The 17,506-nt window shown below is 35.5% G+C and overlaps 1 protein-coding gene across 3 annotated transcripts in view; it reads left to right on the forward strand.

The window, feature by feature from the left end:
- Znrf2 (zinc and ring finger 2) overlaps positions 1-17,506 on the forward strand; it is a 91,811-nt gene that overhangs the window by 38,896 nt on the left and 35,409 nt on the right. For all 3 annotated transcript variants that reach the window (XR_012445261.1, XM_074065223.1, XM_020185758.2), the window contains one exon: positions 8,190-8,285. Coding sequence is in view for 2 of the 3 variants with exons in the window: in XM_074065223.1 (XP_073921324.1) it covers positions 8,190-8,285 (96 nt within the window). In the remaining variant the exon portion in view is untranslated. The remainder of the gene's footprint in view (positions 1-8,189; positions 8,286-17,506) is intronic.

Raw genomic sequence — 17,506 nt, forward strand, 5'->3', positions numbered from 1 at the left:
GCAGTGTTTGCCATTAGGGTAAAAATTGGTTGTTCCAATGGTCAGGGCATATATCCTCTTGATAGATTGCTCCCGTTAATCAATATGAAGTGACCTGCATTGTCTCTTGACTAATTTCGGTTTTAAGTCTGCTTTGTCAAATAGGAAGGAGTATAGCTAACTCTTTCCTGCTTGCTTTTGGGTTCCATTTGATTGGATTATCTTTTTTCCATCTGTTCACTCTAAGTGTATGATTGTCTTTCCAGTGAGATGCATTTCTTATAGGCAACAGGTGGGTGGATCTTGGTTTTTAAATCCAACTTACCAGTGTTTGTCTTTTGATTGGAGAATTGAGACCAGTAACATTCAGCCTTACTATTGAAAGGTATGTAGTATTTCTTGTCATTTTATTTTTGTGATGTTTTCTTCTTAATTTATCCTCATTTGCTTATCTGTCGGGTGAGATTGATTCTTTGCAGTGGTTTCCTGGTTGTGTTTATCTTTTCTGTGTTGGATTCCTTTAAGTGTCTTCTGCAATATTGGTTCAGTTGTGAATTTCATTAGTGTTTGTTTATCATGGAAAGTTTTTATTTCTCTTTCAATTATGGAGGGTAGCTTTGCTGGATACAGTAAACTAAGTTATTTTTCTTTCAGGACTTGAAAGACATTATTTCATGCCCTCCTGGCTTTTAGAGTTTCTGTTGAAAAAATTGTGTTATGCCAATGGGTTAGCAATTAAATATGCCTTGGTACTTCTCTCTTGCATCTTTCAGTATTCTTTCCTTAATGTTTTGACCATAGTGTGCCTTGAAGAAATTAATTTCATTTCTTTTCTGTGATGATCTAAAAGCCACATGCACCTGAATGATCATATTTTTTCTAAGGATTAGGAAGTTTTCTGCTATTTTGTTAAATATGTTTTCTATGCCTTTATCTTGTAACTCTTCTTCTTACACTGTTCCACTGTATGTGACACTTTCAACTGAAATTTTTTTTTTCTGGCATTTCAATTGTACTTTTTTTCTGGGTTCCATAATTTTGTATTCTGCTTTGTCTTCCTTATTTCATTTAGTTGTGTATTTGAATTCTGAGTTCATTCATCTGTTTATTTGTATCCTCTTTGAGGTGTTTGTACATGTCCTCTTTAATTTTGGCAATAATTCTAAGTATTCTTTTGAGCTCCATGCTTGAGATTTTATCTACTTCACTATCTTTCAGGTCCTTTATTGTGTAATTGTTGACTTTTGGAGGAGATATGTTGCCTTGGTTTTTTTTCTTATTTCTTGTGTTTCTGTGTTGATATTTACTCTTCTGGGGCCAGGTTTTTGGTTGGAGGTTTTGATCTCCTGTGTACGTTCAATTGAAGCATTCATATTGTTTAGGCAAGACTGGGTAGTGACCAGTTGTGCATTTTCTCACCACTGGACTGGGTTGTGATCCAGTACTCAGTCATTTGCCTACCATGCTCAAGACACTGGGTCCAGACCCCTTCTCCACTCAGAAGACTAGCAGCAGAAGCAATCATAGTTGACAGACATACCATTAAGAGAATGCAGTAATCCCTAGCCAAGAATGATCACTCCCATTGCTCCAGCATCTTTAGAGAAATAAAAGTGCAAAGATAGTACATTATGAACTAGGAAGTCATTAATTAATAAGGGTAGAAATGGAAAGAGGAAAGGATGAATACTAATGAATAGTACAAAATGTATGGTGGAATAAAAATGAAAGGGTAGGTGGCTAAAGTAAATGGAGGGAATAATGAGAAAGAAGAAGGCAATAGAAAAGATCCAACATAAGGTATTGTGAGAAAAGAGAACAAAGAAAGTGATCTGGCAGTCTTAACAACCTGCAACAGATGATAACAATAAGGAAGGGGGAATAGAAAGAAAAATAAGTAGAACTAATCTAGTTAAGGATAGTAGTAAAGTAGAAATGAAGGAGAGCATTGAGAGAGAGGAAGAAGAGATGATTTCAAATTGATTATTAAGGCTGGGTGCAGTGACTCATGTCTATAAACCTAGGTACTTGAAAGCAAAGACAGGGAGGATCTTAGTTCAAGGCCAGTCCAGGGAAAAAAGTTAGTGAGATCCTATCTCAGTGAAAAAGCTGGGCATGCTGGCATGTGCCTGTCAACCCAGCTACACAGAAGGGGTAGGTAGGAGGATCATGATCCACTGCAACCCAGACAAAAAGTGTAAGATCTTATTCCAAAAATAACTAAAGCAAAAAAGGTTCTGGGGCTGGCTCAAATGTTAGAGCACTTGCCTAGCAAGTACAAGATCCTGAGTTCAGATTCTAGCACTGCCAGGAAATAAATTGACTATTACAAGGTGGGTGTTGTGGCTCACATGTAATAACTGGGTGGGGAAAAAAAAGGAAAGGAGGAAAAAGAACAAAAAAGAAAGGAAGAAAGAACAAAAATATCCAAAGAACCAACAACAGAAAATTCCAAAATGATGAAGACAAAAATCAGTTAAGATTGTCCTCATTGTTGGAGAGGAGGGTGACTGCCTTTCTTCCCCAAAGAAGGTTTTGTTGTTGTTGTTTGTTGTTTGTTGTGCATTTTCTCACCACTGGACTGGGTTGTGATCCAGTACTCAGTCATTTGCCTACCATGCTCAAGACACTGGGTCCAGACCCCTGCTCCACTCAGAAGACTAGCAGCAGAAGCAATCATAGTTGGTTGGTTGGTTTATTTGTTTTTAAAAGTCTGAGCCAATTATGCCAGTAGAGGACTGTCTGGTTTGCAGATTTAGCTCAGTGTTACAATCAGGCCGTGAATTGGGGTCCTGATACAGAAAAGTACACTTAAAATTCTGTTTTCAAGTTCTTGTGCTGACTCCCAGGGGCTGGGTCTCTAATCTCCTGCTTGGAGAGTGTCACTGTTGTCCACTTGACCTATGGTATCCTCCAGTCACTTGGCAACTCATAGACAGTGTGGTTCTCAAGGCTGTTACTGCAGCGTTGTGCCCTGGATTCCTGGCAGCCTCTGTGATCACACTTCGTAGGTGCATGCCAAGATTTTCAAGACACACACCTGTGGCTAGTGGCAGGGCTGTGCTGTTCATCAGGACTTAGTATCTCATGACTCTCAGGTGGTTTCTGTGATGCAGTTGGTGTGGTGTCGCATCAGTTGAAAGGTTCCTGGTGGCAAAACTGATCATTCTGGCCTGGGGACCCCAGCTACCACAGCTGTATTCTCACCAGGCTCCTTTCCCAGCTGCCTCCATACTCAGTATGGAGTACTGATACCTTCCACATACCAGTGTCCCACACTTCCATGTCTGCAGGTATATTTATGAGATACTGCTATAAAAAGTCTGTGACACCAGTCCTGATTTCCTTACTTCTTCTGGAGAACATTTGGGGTGAAAAGAACTGTGCAATTTGATGCCTCTGTGAGGAGAAATGCTGAAAGATGTTACTCAGCTGCCATCTTGCTCCCTTTTTTCCACTTGTTTTGCATTTGTTCAGCGTGTATAGCCTTGAGCTACAGTTTGGGAAAATCTTTCCTGAATTCTATGATTTATAGTTGGTTGGATGTTAGACCACTTGATTTGATCTCTGATTTTGTTACCTACTCTACTTGGTTTTACTTCCTGGGAGATTGAAAATGCTGTGTGGAGTAATGGTTAAGGACATTATGGAGCTAGGAGGCCTCTGTGAATTCTGTTGTGGCCAGTTTCTAGCTGTATAACCATATGCATTACTTATCCTTTCTGTTTTTCGTCTTTAAAATAAATGTTAGTTGTTATGGATTGGCATCAGTATTATCTCAAGTTAATTTTGAAATAGTATCAAATTTGGGGCTGGGGAGTTGCTCAAGTGAGGTCCTGAGCTTACACCATAGTACTGCCCAAAAAAATGAATTAGTATCAAAATTTTAATTTTTAAGATCTTTCTTTTGGTTCTCTGTTACTATATTGTAGCTTCCTGTTCTTGTTTCATGGATGCAATAACTTTAATAATGGAAACTAAAACAATAGAAACAACATCAAATAAATCAAAATCTTATAATATTCAGGACAGGATAGGGATTTGGCACTGTGGCATTTCCTTCTGTTTTCTGCATTGACTTTTGCATTTATTTGGTTTGGTGTCTCTTGTGTATAAGAAGCCTTTTCCAGACTTCCTTACGATTAAGTTCAAATTATATACAGAGGTATATCATGTTCTCAAATGTGTCACTAGAAAGTATGTGGTGCCAGTGTACCATTTTGTTTCTGATCCTAAGTTTGAACATTTTTTTAAGGTCAATGCCAGGCAGCTTTTTCATTGTAAAAGTATGGTTTTCTCTTTGTTAACTTAAGTGGACTTGGGTTGATACTTTTAGAATGCATAATTGTTTTAAAACTCAATATATTATAGTCTATGTATTATTAATTTTGGTCCTCAGATTGCTCACATTTGCCAAGAGTAGCCCTTTCAAGTTGACGGATTCCTTTTTGTATGTCTATATCTGTTTCAAAGTATTTACTTAATTTGGCACAAGACATCCTATGCTCACCTTTACTTCTCCTGTCCCAGAGCTAGAACCACCATTTTTCCAAGGAGCTGTGGTCCCTTTTTTTGCAGAAGAGACATAGAAGCCTGAGGTCTGAGGATACTGGGATGCATTCTGTCCCTTCAGTGCAGGGAGTGTGTATACTTTTTTTGTGTGTTTTGTATTTGATATATGGTTAGGTTAATTTTTTTTTATTTACATTTGATATTGGGTAAGGATTTTCCCCTAATCCTTGTTTATTTGTTTTTAGTTTTGAATTACAAATCATAAACATTGTTCAAAAGTAAAAAATTTTATTAAAAAGTATAGTAAGAATACCTTAAGTTTTATCACATTCTTGCCACATATTTGCTATCATGTATAGAAAACCCTAGTTTGAAGTTTGTCCTTTGTGTTTTTCCTTTTGCAGATATATACATATATACACATTTACTCTTTTTTCTTACACATTTGCTAGGATAGCATGTGCATTCCTGTGAACATTGCTTTTTTTATTTACTATATCCTGGATGTGATTTCATTTGAGTTTATAGAGATCTTCCTCATTTTTTTAACAGCTGCATAATACTTCATTAAGATTTCAGAATTTCAAATAGTGCTACAGGAAATTACTATGTGTGTTTTGTTTGGTTTTATTTTTCATTGTTGGGGGTATTTTCAGGGTGGGTTCTTAGAACTGGGTCAGAAACTATAGAGTTGGTTAAATATTGCCATATTACCCTTCTGTATAGATTGTACAATTTTGCAACCCTACCAGCAGTGTATGAAAGTGCTTGTTTGCCCCCAACCTCTCCAGTGGAGTATGATCCAGAGCTTTTTAGTTTTCCCCAATCTGGGATGAGAGGTGGTATCTCAGTGGAGATAAAGGAGAGCCTCTGGAGCTAAAACTGACTTAACTACTCAATTTTCTAGTGAAATACAATGAGTTAGACACATGAGCTTTCTCCTTCCTGAACTCACTGGAGTGAGAATAAAGAAACAGTGTAATTTTTCATTTCTGTTTAAGGACTTTTGCCCGTTTTTCTAGCAGTATTTGGTTTTATTTTTGTCAATTTTAAGAGTTATTTGTTAAGGATATTGTCCTTTTTTATTACTATTATTTTTATTTTTTTTCCTGAGACAGAGTCCTACTGCATAGCCTAGGCTATCCTGGAACTCATGGGAACTATGTAACCCGTGATGCCCTCAAGCTTGCAGTCTTCCTGTTTGTTCCTCCCAAGTGTGTGCTACCACATATAGCTGTCCTTCCATTTTTGATATATATTGCAATTTTTTTTTGCATTAGTCTTTTGGATTTTCTTCTGGTATATTTCACCATAATAATTTTTTTCTTTTATTGTGTTGTTGCTTAAGAGAAAGACCCTACAGAGCTGATGGGAAACTTGTGTGTAAGACAGGGCTTATCTGGGCAAGGAACCTTGATGTTTCATTGTATGAGACTTTTTCTTTAGAGAAGAACCTACCATTTTTCTTAACAGGTAGATGAAGGTTGTGGGGAGGGGTCTTTTTCAGTATGCAGATCTTCATTTGTTCCTGCTTTCTTAGCTGCTTACTGTTACGCCTGACATCTTTAGTTCTTTTTCCACAATAAATCTCATTTTCTTGCTCTAGTAAGGCAATGGGAACTGTTCAGTTGTATATCATGGATTGGTGGCCTAGAGATCTGTTTTCAATAAGTTTTTTAGCCTCATGCATCACTGTTGTTTTGGGAAATCTTGGGACATATTGGGATGTCATTATCCATCTTGATGGGTCCCTGAGTCCTATGATTCTCAAAGGACTCTTTTTTTTTTTTTGTAATTTTCAAAAAATTAAAGTAAATACACTTCTATTCCTTTATTTTAAGTTCATTCAATATAGTTTTTCAAATGTTCAAAATCATGTTTCATGAAGGAAATGGAATACCTGAATGAATAGCCATCCTAAACCCTTTCGTAATCCTCATAAAGTTGTGCATGAGGAAGGATTTCTAGTCTGGTTCATTAGGTTGCCAGTGACTTTCACATCATGACAAAGGGAAGACAGTCCTTGTAAGAACATTCATGTACTAGAGAGAATGCAGAATGTCTCTTTCACCGTTGAAATGACGTGGCATTGCAGTACGTCTGCTTCTCTCCACACGTCTGTTACATGATGTCCATATGCACCACTTTTCCTGTGCTTGTCTACAGTTTTTGTTCTCTTGTAAGTTCAACCATCATGAACACTCCACTTCAGCTTTTTACCACTGGCCAGTATAATCTTTGACTGTTTCTTACAGTTCCAAGAAAACTGATGGTCCCAGCTCATTGTTCCACGTTTGATTTGCCCCTAGGCAAACTACAGATTGGCTGTCTGGGATCAAAGTCTTCCAGCTCTGCTTAAGTACCGAGGATGTCAGGGATGGAGGGAGTACCGGGCCAGCAGGAAAACACAGTCTATGTGATGACGGCCTAAGTAGTGGGACAGTTGCCTTTTTGAGTAAGGGGGCAGGACAGAGCAGAATACTTAACATATTTTCTCACTTCATATGCTGGTTTGTTTTTAATGGAGTACTTCAAGCAAATGTTAGTGCAGATTGAATATTGCATTTAAATATAATAGGAATTTTTAAATGTCAAAATTGACTGTAAAAATCTATACTGGTTTCATGCTATTTCTGTTCACATTATGACTTTAGTGGCAGGATGTTACAGAAAGACCACTGTATTAGTCAGCTTTTCATTACTATAACAAAATTCCCAAGGCTGAGTAATTAAATTTTAAAAAAGGCTTCTTTAGTTCACAGTTCTGGAAATTGAAGGCATCGTGCTGGCATCAGTTTGGCTCTGATGAAGGCCTTATTGTAGGTGACACCACATCAGCAGGTGGGGATGAGAGATCACATTGCCAAACAGAAAGCCAGAAAACCATTAAGGGGTCACACTGATACATCTTGTAACAACTTGCTTTCCACGAGAACTCTAAAGTCCCAGGAGGATACTTTAGTTCCTTTGGAGAGCATGCTCTGGTAACCTAATGACCTCCCAGTAGGCCTGACCTCTTAAAGTTACTATTACCTCACCACCACTAAACTGGTGATAAAACTTCCAACACAGGAACTTTTGGGTGACAAACTAAAACTATATTAAACCATAGCAACCACCAGTACAGACACCAGGAGTCTCAGATTGTAGACCTCTAGAAGCAGAAACTGTATAAACATGTTTTTGCTATTCTGAAAGCCTTCACATTCTTTATCAGATACATTTTAAAAATAGTGATTGGACAGAACAGATTCTAAGGTATGGTGTAGCTATAAAACCTATGACTTACAGTATGCTATACAAAAGTAGAAAAGGTAATTTCCACAAGGATAGTCAGGATAGGAAGATATTCTCTCTCTCTCTCTCTCTCTCTCTCTCTCTCTCTCTCTCTCTCTCTCTCTCTCTCTCTCTCTCTATATATATATATATATATATGAGATCGTATGGAATAGATTAGTGTAAAAAGTCAGAAATAAGAATGACTAGATCAGTATTACATTAGGAATAAATGTGGAAGTTTTGTAGAACACACCCTTCTCATGTGAACGTGTTTGTTTGATGATGGAATAATCTTCATAAATTGATTTAACTCAGATACTATAGTCACAAACTTTTCCCCAACTCAAGTCATTGTAAGTATAATGTTAAAGTTGGATATTCAGAATAGTTAAGTAACTTGGGTTTCTTTTATTTTTTAGGATTTAAGTGTCCTGTATGCTCAAAATTTGTACCCTCAGATGAAATGGATTTGCATCTTGTCATGTGTTTAACAAAGCCAAGAATAACCTATAATGGTAAGTCCAAAGCCTTAAAGTATTATTTTAAATTAGAATTACCTTAACTTTTTGTGAATTTCATGTTTCAAATAAAATTTAAACGATACAGAAGGACCTTGTTTCTTCTCTATCTTCGCTAGTTCCTTAAAGTGTCTTTCTTAAACTGGAGATTTTTTTTTATTAGATTATATCTGTCAACAGTGTCATTATTAACATTAACTCATTTAAATATAATATGCTTATGTTGATGTGGTATTTAAGTGAAAAACAGTAAAACTTCTAAGACAAATATTTAGTGGCATGAGTGGCATTGCACTGTATTTTTGTAAACTCTTTGATACCTGGCTGATTACAAAGAACTCTCGCATCTTTTCTTCGTTTAATTTCTTGTGATATGGCACTTCACATGTGCTAGAAAACTCCACTGGTATACTGGAAAAAATGGGAATGGAAAAAGCATCTTACTGTTACTATAAAAATAATTTCTACCTTGTTAAACTAAAAGGATCTTAAAGACTCCTTCACTTCCCCTAACCCAGATTCTTTGGATCACACTTTGAGAACTGCTGCATTGGTCAGGCCTCAGTAAAAAGTAATGTTTGTAATGGCCATTTACAAAAGTAAGCATATACATGGTTAAAATAGCAAGTTTTTTCTTTTTCTTAAAAGTATATAATAAATGGTACATATTAAAGAGTAGAGAATAAAGTTTTATCTAATGAATATAGTAAATAGATAGCTAATGGAAGAAAAAAATGCTTGAAAGAGAGATTAGAATTTGACCTATGCCTTGCATGTCTGTCTCTGTCTTTCTCCCTATTCTGTGACACTAAATGGCAGTTTAATTAGGTTTGGCACTTTGGAGTATGCTGTTCTTTCCTGACCAAAAATCTTTAGTTGCTTAAGACCCAAGAGAGGTATTCAGTGTAATCTTAGCCTACTTTGGAATCCTTCAAATTTGAAAAAAAAAAGCTCAAATAGTTCTTTCTTGATTAGTAAATAAAGAATAAAGGAAAAGTGAAAGCTTTTCCCCAAAATTTTACAGAAAAACTTCAAGCCAGGCATAGTGGTAAATGCTTGTTATCCTAGCGTACAGGAGTCTGAGGCAGGAGTATCTTGAGCTGTAGGCCTGGGCTACATAGCAAGAACTTGTCTCAAAAACTAACAAACAAAAAATAAACAGATTTCAAGGGGTATGATGGTACATGCCTGAAATCCTAATACTGGGGAGACTAATGCAGAAGGCCTGCCTAGGCTACATAGAATCTATCTTAAAAAAAAGTTTAAAGACTAAAAATAAATAAAAAGGAATTTAGATCTTAGTTACTAGCTGTGTGACTTTTTTTTTAAAAATTCTTTTTCCAGAAGCTTGAAAGAACTTTTATATTTTTAAAATTTTGGTTTGAATAAAATGAGTAAAAAGAGTAAACACTGAAAACAACAGATTGGCTGGATTCAACAAATATCTTTTGAGCACCTATTATATATTAGATACTCTGTTAAGAACTGGGGATAGAGCAATTAATAAAATGGAGGTGCAGTTTACAGCTTATGATAGTCATTAATGTCTGTGAGTTAAGATTTATTGGTTAAATAAAATACTACAAGAAAGACAGTAAATATACTAGCACTTTGTTAATCAGATTTCTCAGGTAACAAAACTGTTGGGAGGTATAGAATTTAACACTGATATGAGCATACTCTTGTGATAACTTTTTGCAAATTGATTTAGAAATCAACTCCCCAAAGGTAGTGAATGTTTTAGCACTACTATAGTGGTGCCATTCATTTGTCAATGAATACAGGAAAGTGACTTTTAGCAATCATTTTGAGTAGTAAATGTATAATTTGTATCTATATCCTAACCTTTTTGAATTTTGAAATTAGCTACTTTGCATAATCTAGATGACATGTTTAAAAAGAAAGATGGCCAACACAAGAATGCTTGTAGGCAGAGAATTTAGTATTATAATGAGCAAAATTTATGAATCAGAATGCCTGGGTTATTGTAGCAGGTTTCTCTACATTCCTCCAAGAATTCTGGCTGAAACAAAAAGGAAGAACTTTGAAAGCATAATAACTTTGTTTTGAAGGGGCAGCAGCTTTCCAGGAAGTAAGTGTAGCAGTTTACTAAAGTGCCTGCCCTGCTTTGTGGAGAGCAAAAGAACCAATATATAACTTTCTACCTGGGAATACTGTAAATCAAAGATTTAAGTTTTAAATATTTAATAGTATTTTAATTCCAAAATAATAAATTTCATATAAAAAGTAAACTTAATACAGTTGCAGCTTCTGGGTGTGGTGGTGTACACTTATAATCCCTGCACTCAAGAGATAAGAGGCAGGAGGATTGATCAGTAAGTTTGAGGCCAACCTGAGCTGCATAGGGAGATCCTGTCTCAAAAAACAAAAACAAAAAAGTTGCAGCCATTCTTAAAGTAGCTACACCTAAATCTTCTACAATTTTAAGTGTATATTGATTGACTGTCTAAGTCTTCACGAGAAGAAGCAAAAAAAAAAAACCTTCATAAAATTTATATATAGTTTTTGAAGTTTTAAAACTAGCCCTTATACAGTAGTCACATAGGAGTAAGCTGAGGAAAGGAGCTTTGACTGGATTTACGGGGGAGAGGGGTTACAGAGAGGTGGCAGACTGATGATGTGCCTTCCTATGACAGGTGAGAGGCATTCCAAAACTCCCTTGTTTTAAGGGCAGAGCCCTTTGGATGCCATTTCTCCCATTGGTGTTGACTTCATATGAAAATGGCCTCTTTGGGCAGAACAGGTTCTGCCTGGAAGCTAAGGGGGGAAGGGAGAAACAGGGGAGGGGACAGGGAGAAGAAATAGCCCAAATGATGTATGCACATATGAATAAATAAAAAATAAATAAATTATAAAAAGGAAAAAAAAGAAAATGGCCTTTTTAATGCCTAAGCAAAGCATGTGGTATTATTATTCTAAAGTTTAGAACAAGATGAGTTAGAGAATCTCTGATGCTGAATCTTTTTTAGTCACCTGGAATCCTTACAGTTTTGTATTTGAATTCCTAAATATTGTTTCTCAATCAGATTGGGCTTCTACATTGTGTTAATGTTCAATTTACATGTTTTATAGCCCCTGTTGAAGTAGCTAGATAAGAAAATTTCTTTGTGAAGTATATATTAATTTATAAGCCTTCATAATTAGCAGCTAGAGAGAATAGTTGAACCTGTTTCCAGGCTACCTGTATTTATAGACAAACTGCCAGATAGGATGAGTTCCAGAAATTTGAATATGACTTGTTGATTGGGAGTTTCAGATTCATTCTCACAGAGATAATACTTTAAATCTTTGTTTAACATTTAAAGTAACTTACAACTTTTATTTTAAAATCCATAATATGTCTGAGTATCCAAATCCTAGTATCTAAAGAGGAAAATCAGCTGGCTAGGTAGAAGCTGTCTAGGTTTAGCAGAGGATCAGGTTGGAGGCTCAAAGCACTAATGGCAGAGAAGGATTGTGAACAATGTGGACATTGCTCTCTCTTCTATTTTGGCAGAGTGGGAAAAATTGAGAATGCCACAGTGAGTATTCATGAACATAGATGCTCTTAAGTTGAGTCAGGAACGGCCGTGTCATCACATATGTGCCCTCTTTCATGTGCTTTTTGTGCTTCATTGCTTATCTTACGGATGTAGTCAGTTCTTTTGTAGTTTCTGAGCTGAATATAAGTTTTACAGTGTAGAGTCTGTCACTTCCTTATGCATTATCTTTGAAAGTGTTTCAGAGCAAGCTAAAAACTGAATTAATATTATTAGCACATGCTTAGCCTTGCTTATATGGGTCTTCAAACTACATTGGGTGTACTATATTTTGAGTGAAGTTCAGTTTTTACTTTAGAATTCTCCAAAGCAGTAAAGTTGGTTTGTTTAATTTTAATTGTTATTATTATTATTTTTGCAATGGTAGGGATCAAACCCAGGGTGTTGTGTGCATGTTAGGCAAGTGCTCTGTCACCACTGAGCTGTCCTCCAGCTCTTTCATGCATAGTTCTTTACAGGCGAGGAATGCTAACTAAAGAAGAGACCTGCTGTTACTAAGAAAGATTTCCTTTGACTTTGAGAGGTAAATATATAGTATGAATGCTATTACTTAACAAATTCTTTTGATATCATTGTCATAGTTCATAGTTGTTTAATCCCAAATTAGAAGTCTAAAGTCTTACATGACAATATAGTTGTATAATAAATAAAGGGGTAAGGGATGGGAGGATTCCTGCTGTCATATGATTTGACATTTTAAAGCTGCTGTTTAATGGAAAATGTTCTACTTTTTATGACCAAACATGGTCTATTCAGTAAGAATCTGAACTTTAAATGTGATGACAGGTAGATTACTTACTGGAATCCTAGGAGAAATTCATCTACATTTCTAATTTGTATAGAAAAATAAATGCTGTAAAAAGCTGACTCTACCTGGATAAATGTGATTGTGTTAGAATGCATTCTGTATGGATTATTATAAGAGAGATGAATGTAAACAAAATTACCTAAGTGAGAAAGAAGGAAGTTCTGCTAGATCTCAAAGGCATGAAGTTGGTTTCAGACTGTATTTCTTATTTCACTAATAATATTTGAGGATCAGGTGTGGTGGTACATACTTTTTAATACCAGCTACTCAACTGAGTTTCAGAATGAAAAAGGACTGGGTATGTAGCTGAGTATTAAAGCAGGGCCTAATGTGCATAAAGCCCTGGGTTCAGTACCCAGCTCAGGAAAAAAAAATATTTTTTTAGAAGAAAAAATAACACCTTTCCTCATTATTTGGTGATTTTTCTTTTTTTTTTTTTTAATGAGACAGGGTTTCAGTGTATTATTGCCCAGACTGACTTTGAACTCCTGGACTCAAATGCCTTTTTTATTTTTATAATTCCAGCATTCCAAGTACATTAACTTTAAGTTTAAGAAAAAAATCAGAATGAAACAAAGCAGTGCAAGAGAATACAGGAAACAACATAGTTGCTCTCAAAGCAAAAAGGTTTTTCTTGTCTTGCTCACAGTTCTTATTTTGGTTAAGATGTGGTGTTGACAAACTCTCATTTTTAAGGAATTCTAATACATAGATACTAATAAACACATTTCCAAATTTATCTTATTTTTGTATTTCCTGTGTTAAGGAACAAATCTAGGACTCAATCCACATCTGTGGACAGTTCTTCCCTTTCATAAAAATTGTTTTATACATACGTGTGCAGTAAAATAATAAATTATTCTTAATATTTAGGTCTTGAAGGGTTGAAGATGATTGGGATATGCTTAGGAATAACTAGCTGCATGTAGTAGTCAGGAGCAAGAGAGAATGATAAAAAAAATTGGAGAAAAAAAATTAGTGCTATGTAATGAATTTCTTTAAAAACTGTTTTGGATCTTGGAAAGTTAATCTTACATTAATATGCAGAAATATTTGTAAGGAAAATAATTTCTTTAAAGACCAGCTTGGAGAATGGTACAGTAATTTACATTGGTATAAAGTACTTTGTGAATGATAGGTGATATATTGGAGGGAAAGAGACCTGTGTCAGAGGTGTTAAAAAGAAAGGGTGAGCTGGGTTTACTGAATCCTTCCAATGATTTGAGGATCGGCAGTGGGGTGACTGCATTTGGGGTAAGAAGATTACAGAGGGTAAGTAAGCAGCTGCTCCAAATGTTATGCCAGGGATGTGATCTTGGCCAAATATGAAAGTTATGAAATGTAATTTTTAGAGTATTTCCCAAAAGGAGGAGTAAAGATTTTTTGCCACCTTTGCTCTGTTAATCCTTGCCATTGCCCTGAATTGCCTCAGAAGTAGCCTTGAGAAAGTCCAGTCTCTGGGTGGTTTGGTTTCAGGGAGAACAATGCTAACTTGAGGGGGGAACTATATTTAACATTTTAAATGTATTAAGGTAATATCCATTTCTTTGCCATCTAAATATTTATAATACATTTATGATTTGCTTGATTTCTTCCATTTTCCAACAGACTAATTTTGGGATTTCCAGCCTTCTTGGCCTTATTACTTTTTATTTATTTATTTTTTTATTTTATTCATATGTGCATACAGGCCTTATTACTTTTTTGTTATTGTTACTTTCATCTCTTTTTGTCTTAATTCTTTGAAACTCTACTAATTAGCATTCCCTGCAAAATCTAGGCTTTCACTTGTAATGCTTTTCGGTATAAGAGACCTAGCTGAGACATTGTTGACACTCAGCACCCAGATCTTGATTTCTAAGTACTAGTCTCTGGTAAAAGGAAAGCGGCTTCTCGGAGAAGCACCTGATTGATTCTAGGACTAGACAGGGAAAATCAAGGCGAGCTGGAGCACCCTGTAGTGTCTGAAAGCAGGGGAAATACTCAAAGGATGAGGGTGTGTCAAAGGCACTGGAGCCAAACCAAAAGAGCTGCCAGTAGCTAAAGCTGGAACAGTTTGAGCAACAGAGCTAATATAACATGGTATTGGATTACAACCCAAAGTCTAAAATAAATATTTCTAGTCCGTACTGATAAAGGAACAAGTGAGTGAATCTATACAGAAAAGTAAAAGCTTAACCTGTACATTCAGTGCTAAGAGACCAACCATGTATTTGTTTGAATTTTTAAAAATTACAGTATTCTTACTTGGTATAAAGTAATTTTTCTCTCCAGATTTTCAAATGTACTTGCAAGACTAACTAAGACACATGTACTCTGTGTGGTACGTGTATAATTTGAATCACACAATCCTAATCACCATCAATATCACTATTGTGAATAAAGGGCATTTAAAGCTTTTATAAGCCCCAGCAACAAAGACAGTATAATTTTCTTTTCCCCCAGTTTTAGAGGGAAAATGTGAATTAACTTTTTTAGGTTTTATATTGCAGAATTCTCATAATGAAGACTTAAATTAACAAAGTATTTTCAGATATTTTATGTTTATTTTATTACATTATCTACAGAGTACACACGAGTGGTTATAAAATATAGTGTATTCATTGATCTAAGCTCCACAGGACAATATATGTTTACCTGTTACTAAATCACTAAGGCAGATAGAGGTATACTGTATCCTAAAACAACTGAGCAGTTTTCTGTGGTTTGTGTCTACATTTGTTTGAATTCATACAAAAGTGTATCTTTAGTCTTTAAGTTTGCTTCTGGTATTGCTATTGAGAATGACGGTTATTTTTACCATTTGAACTTCAGACTGATTTTGCAGATTATGTTAATTACGAATGACTAACATAACTATGGCTGTGACAAAATAACGTAAGAAAAAATAGCTTAAAAGGAGAAAAGATTTATTTTGGTGCATGGTTTCAGGCCATGGTTACTTGGCCTGAGGAGAGATGTTCATACCTTGTGGTGGCAGGAAAGCAAAGAGGAAGAGAGAGGAAGGGGCAGGGATTTGAATATACCCTTCAAGGGCATGCCCACAGTGAACTACTCCCTCCAACTGCACCCCAATCTCCAAAAGTTACCCACCTCTACATAGCAGAGGGGATCAGCACTTAGCACATAATCTTTGGGGGCCATTTCAGATCCAAACAATACCATTGGTACAAAGAGAAACTTGATTTTAGTTGAGTCTTTGGATTTTCTGGATATATAACTGACCATCTGTAAGTGACAGTAGTGTTTTTAAGCGCTCATGCACATGTTTTGTTTCTTTGTCTTGCTGCATTAGTTTGAGTCTTACAATGCAGAATAATACAGATGCCATGAGGCATGCCTGTCTTGTTCCTGTATGTTCAGTGTTTCCCTTTTTAATAGATGCTTGTAATTTTGTAATTTTTATTGTGTGTATCATTTTCTTCCCTTAAAGCAAAAAAAAACCCAAAAAACAAAAAAACAGCTTAGTATTTAGTAAATGCTTTCTTTGTTGTTCTTGTTCTTTGAGATGGGAGTCACATCCTGTACCCCTGGCTGGCTTTGGCCTTAAGATCCTCCTGCCTCAGCCTCCCAGATGCTGGGATTACAGGTATGCACTGCCATGCCTGGCATATTAAATACTTTTCTTCTTTTTTTATTTGTTGATAAATTAATAGATTTTTCTAAGATCTAGATGAATTATCTTGATTTCTAGATTTTAAACAATTCGGTCTTGGGGTATTATTCTTTTAAAATATGCTATCAAGGTTATACATACATAGATAAAGATTATACACATAAATAAATTGGGAATTCCATCTTGGCTTTGAAATAATTTGAATAACTCAGTAATATCTATTTTTTTCCTAGCAGATGTGATACAACTCCAAAACCACCTACCCTTTTAAAGATAGACCTTTGATAGTTTCATCAGGGTATTCATATTCTACCATGTCCTGAGTAAATTTGGGGAATTTGTGTTTTGCTAGATAATCCTCCTCTTCTTAATTTCCTAACTATTTGCTATAGCATTGGACATAACATTTTCTTATAATTATTTTAATGTTTGAAATGGTTTTTTTGCTTTTTTTTCATTCTGATATGTGTTTTATACTTTTGTACTTTAGGCTAGATAAAATAGTTAAAATTTTCAAAGAAGATAAACTTGTAAATAAAGCTAAAACTCATTAGTACTAAGTACTAAAGAAAGCTGTTTGGTTTATTTCCTTTCAGTATTTCAGTTTTGATAATAAAAGTATTTTAGAAACAAAGTTTTCTTAGAATTACTTTATCCCAGATTTTAATGAGACAGTCTTTTATTAATCTCTAGATAATTCCTCATTTTAATTTTTAATTTCTTCTTTGATTTATAATTTCAGAGACAAATTTGGTAGGGAGAAATACCTGTTCTGGGAAGTCCTTTTGACCTTGACATTAGAGAAAGCTGCCTGTGCCCCTCTGTTTTTGTAATTCATTGATGTCTGTGGCCAAGTGTGTCTTTGCTTTCTGAAAATAATGAATATAAAAGTGTACTTTTTTTTATAGAGTGAAAAGTCTTTCTACTGCTGTTTCCTAATACATAAACTGAGTTAGTTGTATTATTGAAATATTCTATATCTTTGCTTATAAATATGTTTGGTCTCTATTTTGATAAGTTTATTTGGTGGGGGCAGTATTAGGGTTTGAACTTAGGGCCTGCACTTGTTACTCATGTGCTATACCACTTGAGCCATACCTCTAGCTGCCCCCCCCCCAGTTTTTTTTTTTTTTTTTTTCTTTTTAGCAGTATGAGGTTTTGAATTCAGGGTCTTATGCTTGCTAGATAAGTGCTCTGTCACTTGAGACACATCTCTAGCTCTCTTTCTTTGGTG

Source organism: Castor canadensis, chromosome 2 (assembly GCF_047511655.1).
Source record: "Castor canadensis chromosome 2, mCasCan1.hap1v2, whole genome shotgun sequence".
Lineage (NCBI taxonomy): Eukaryota > Metazoa > Chordata > Mammalia > Rodentia > Castoridae > Castor > Castor canadensis.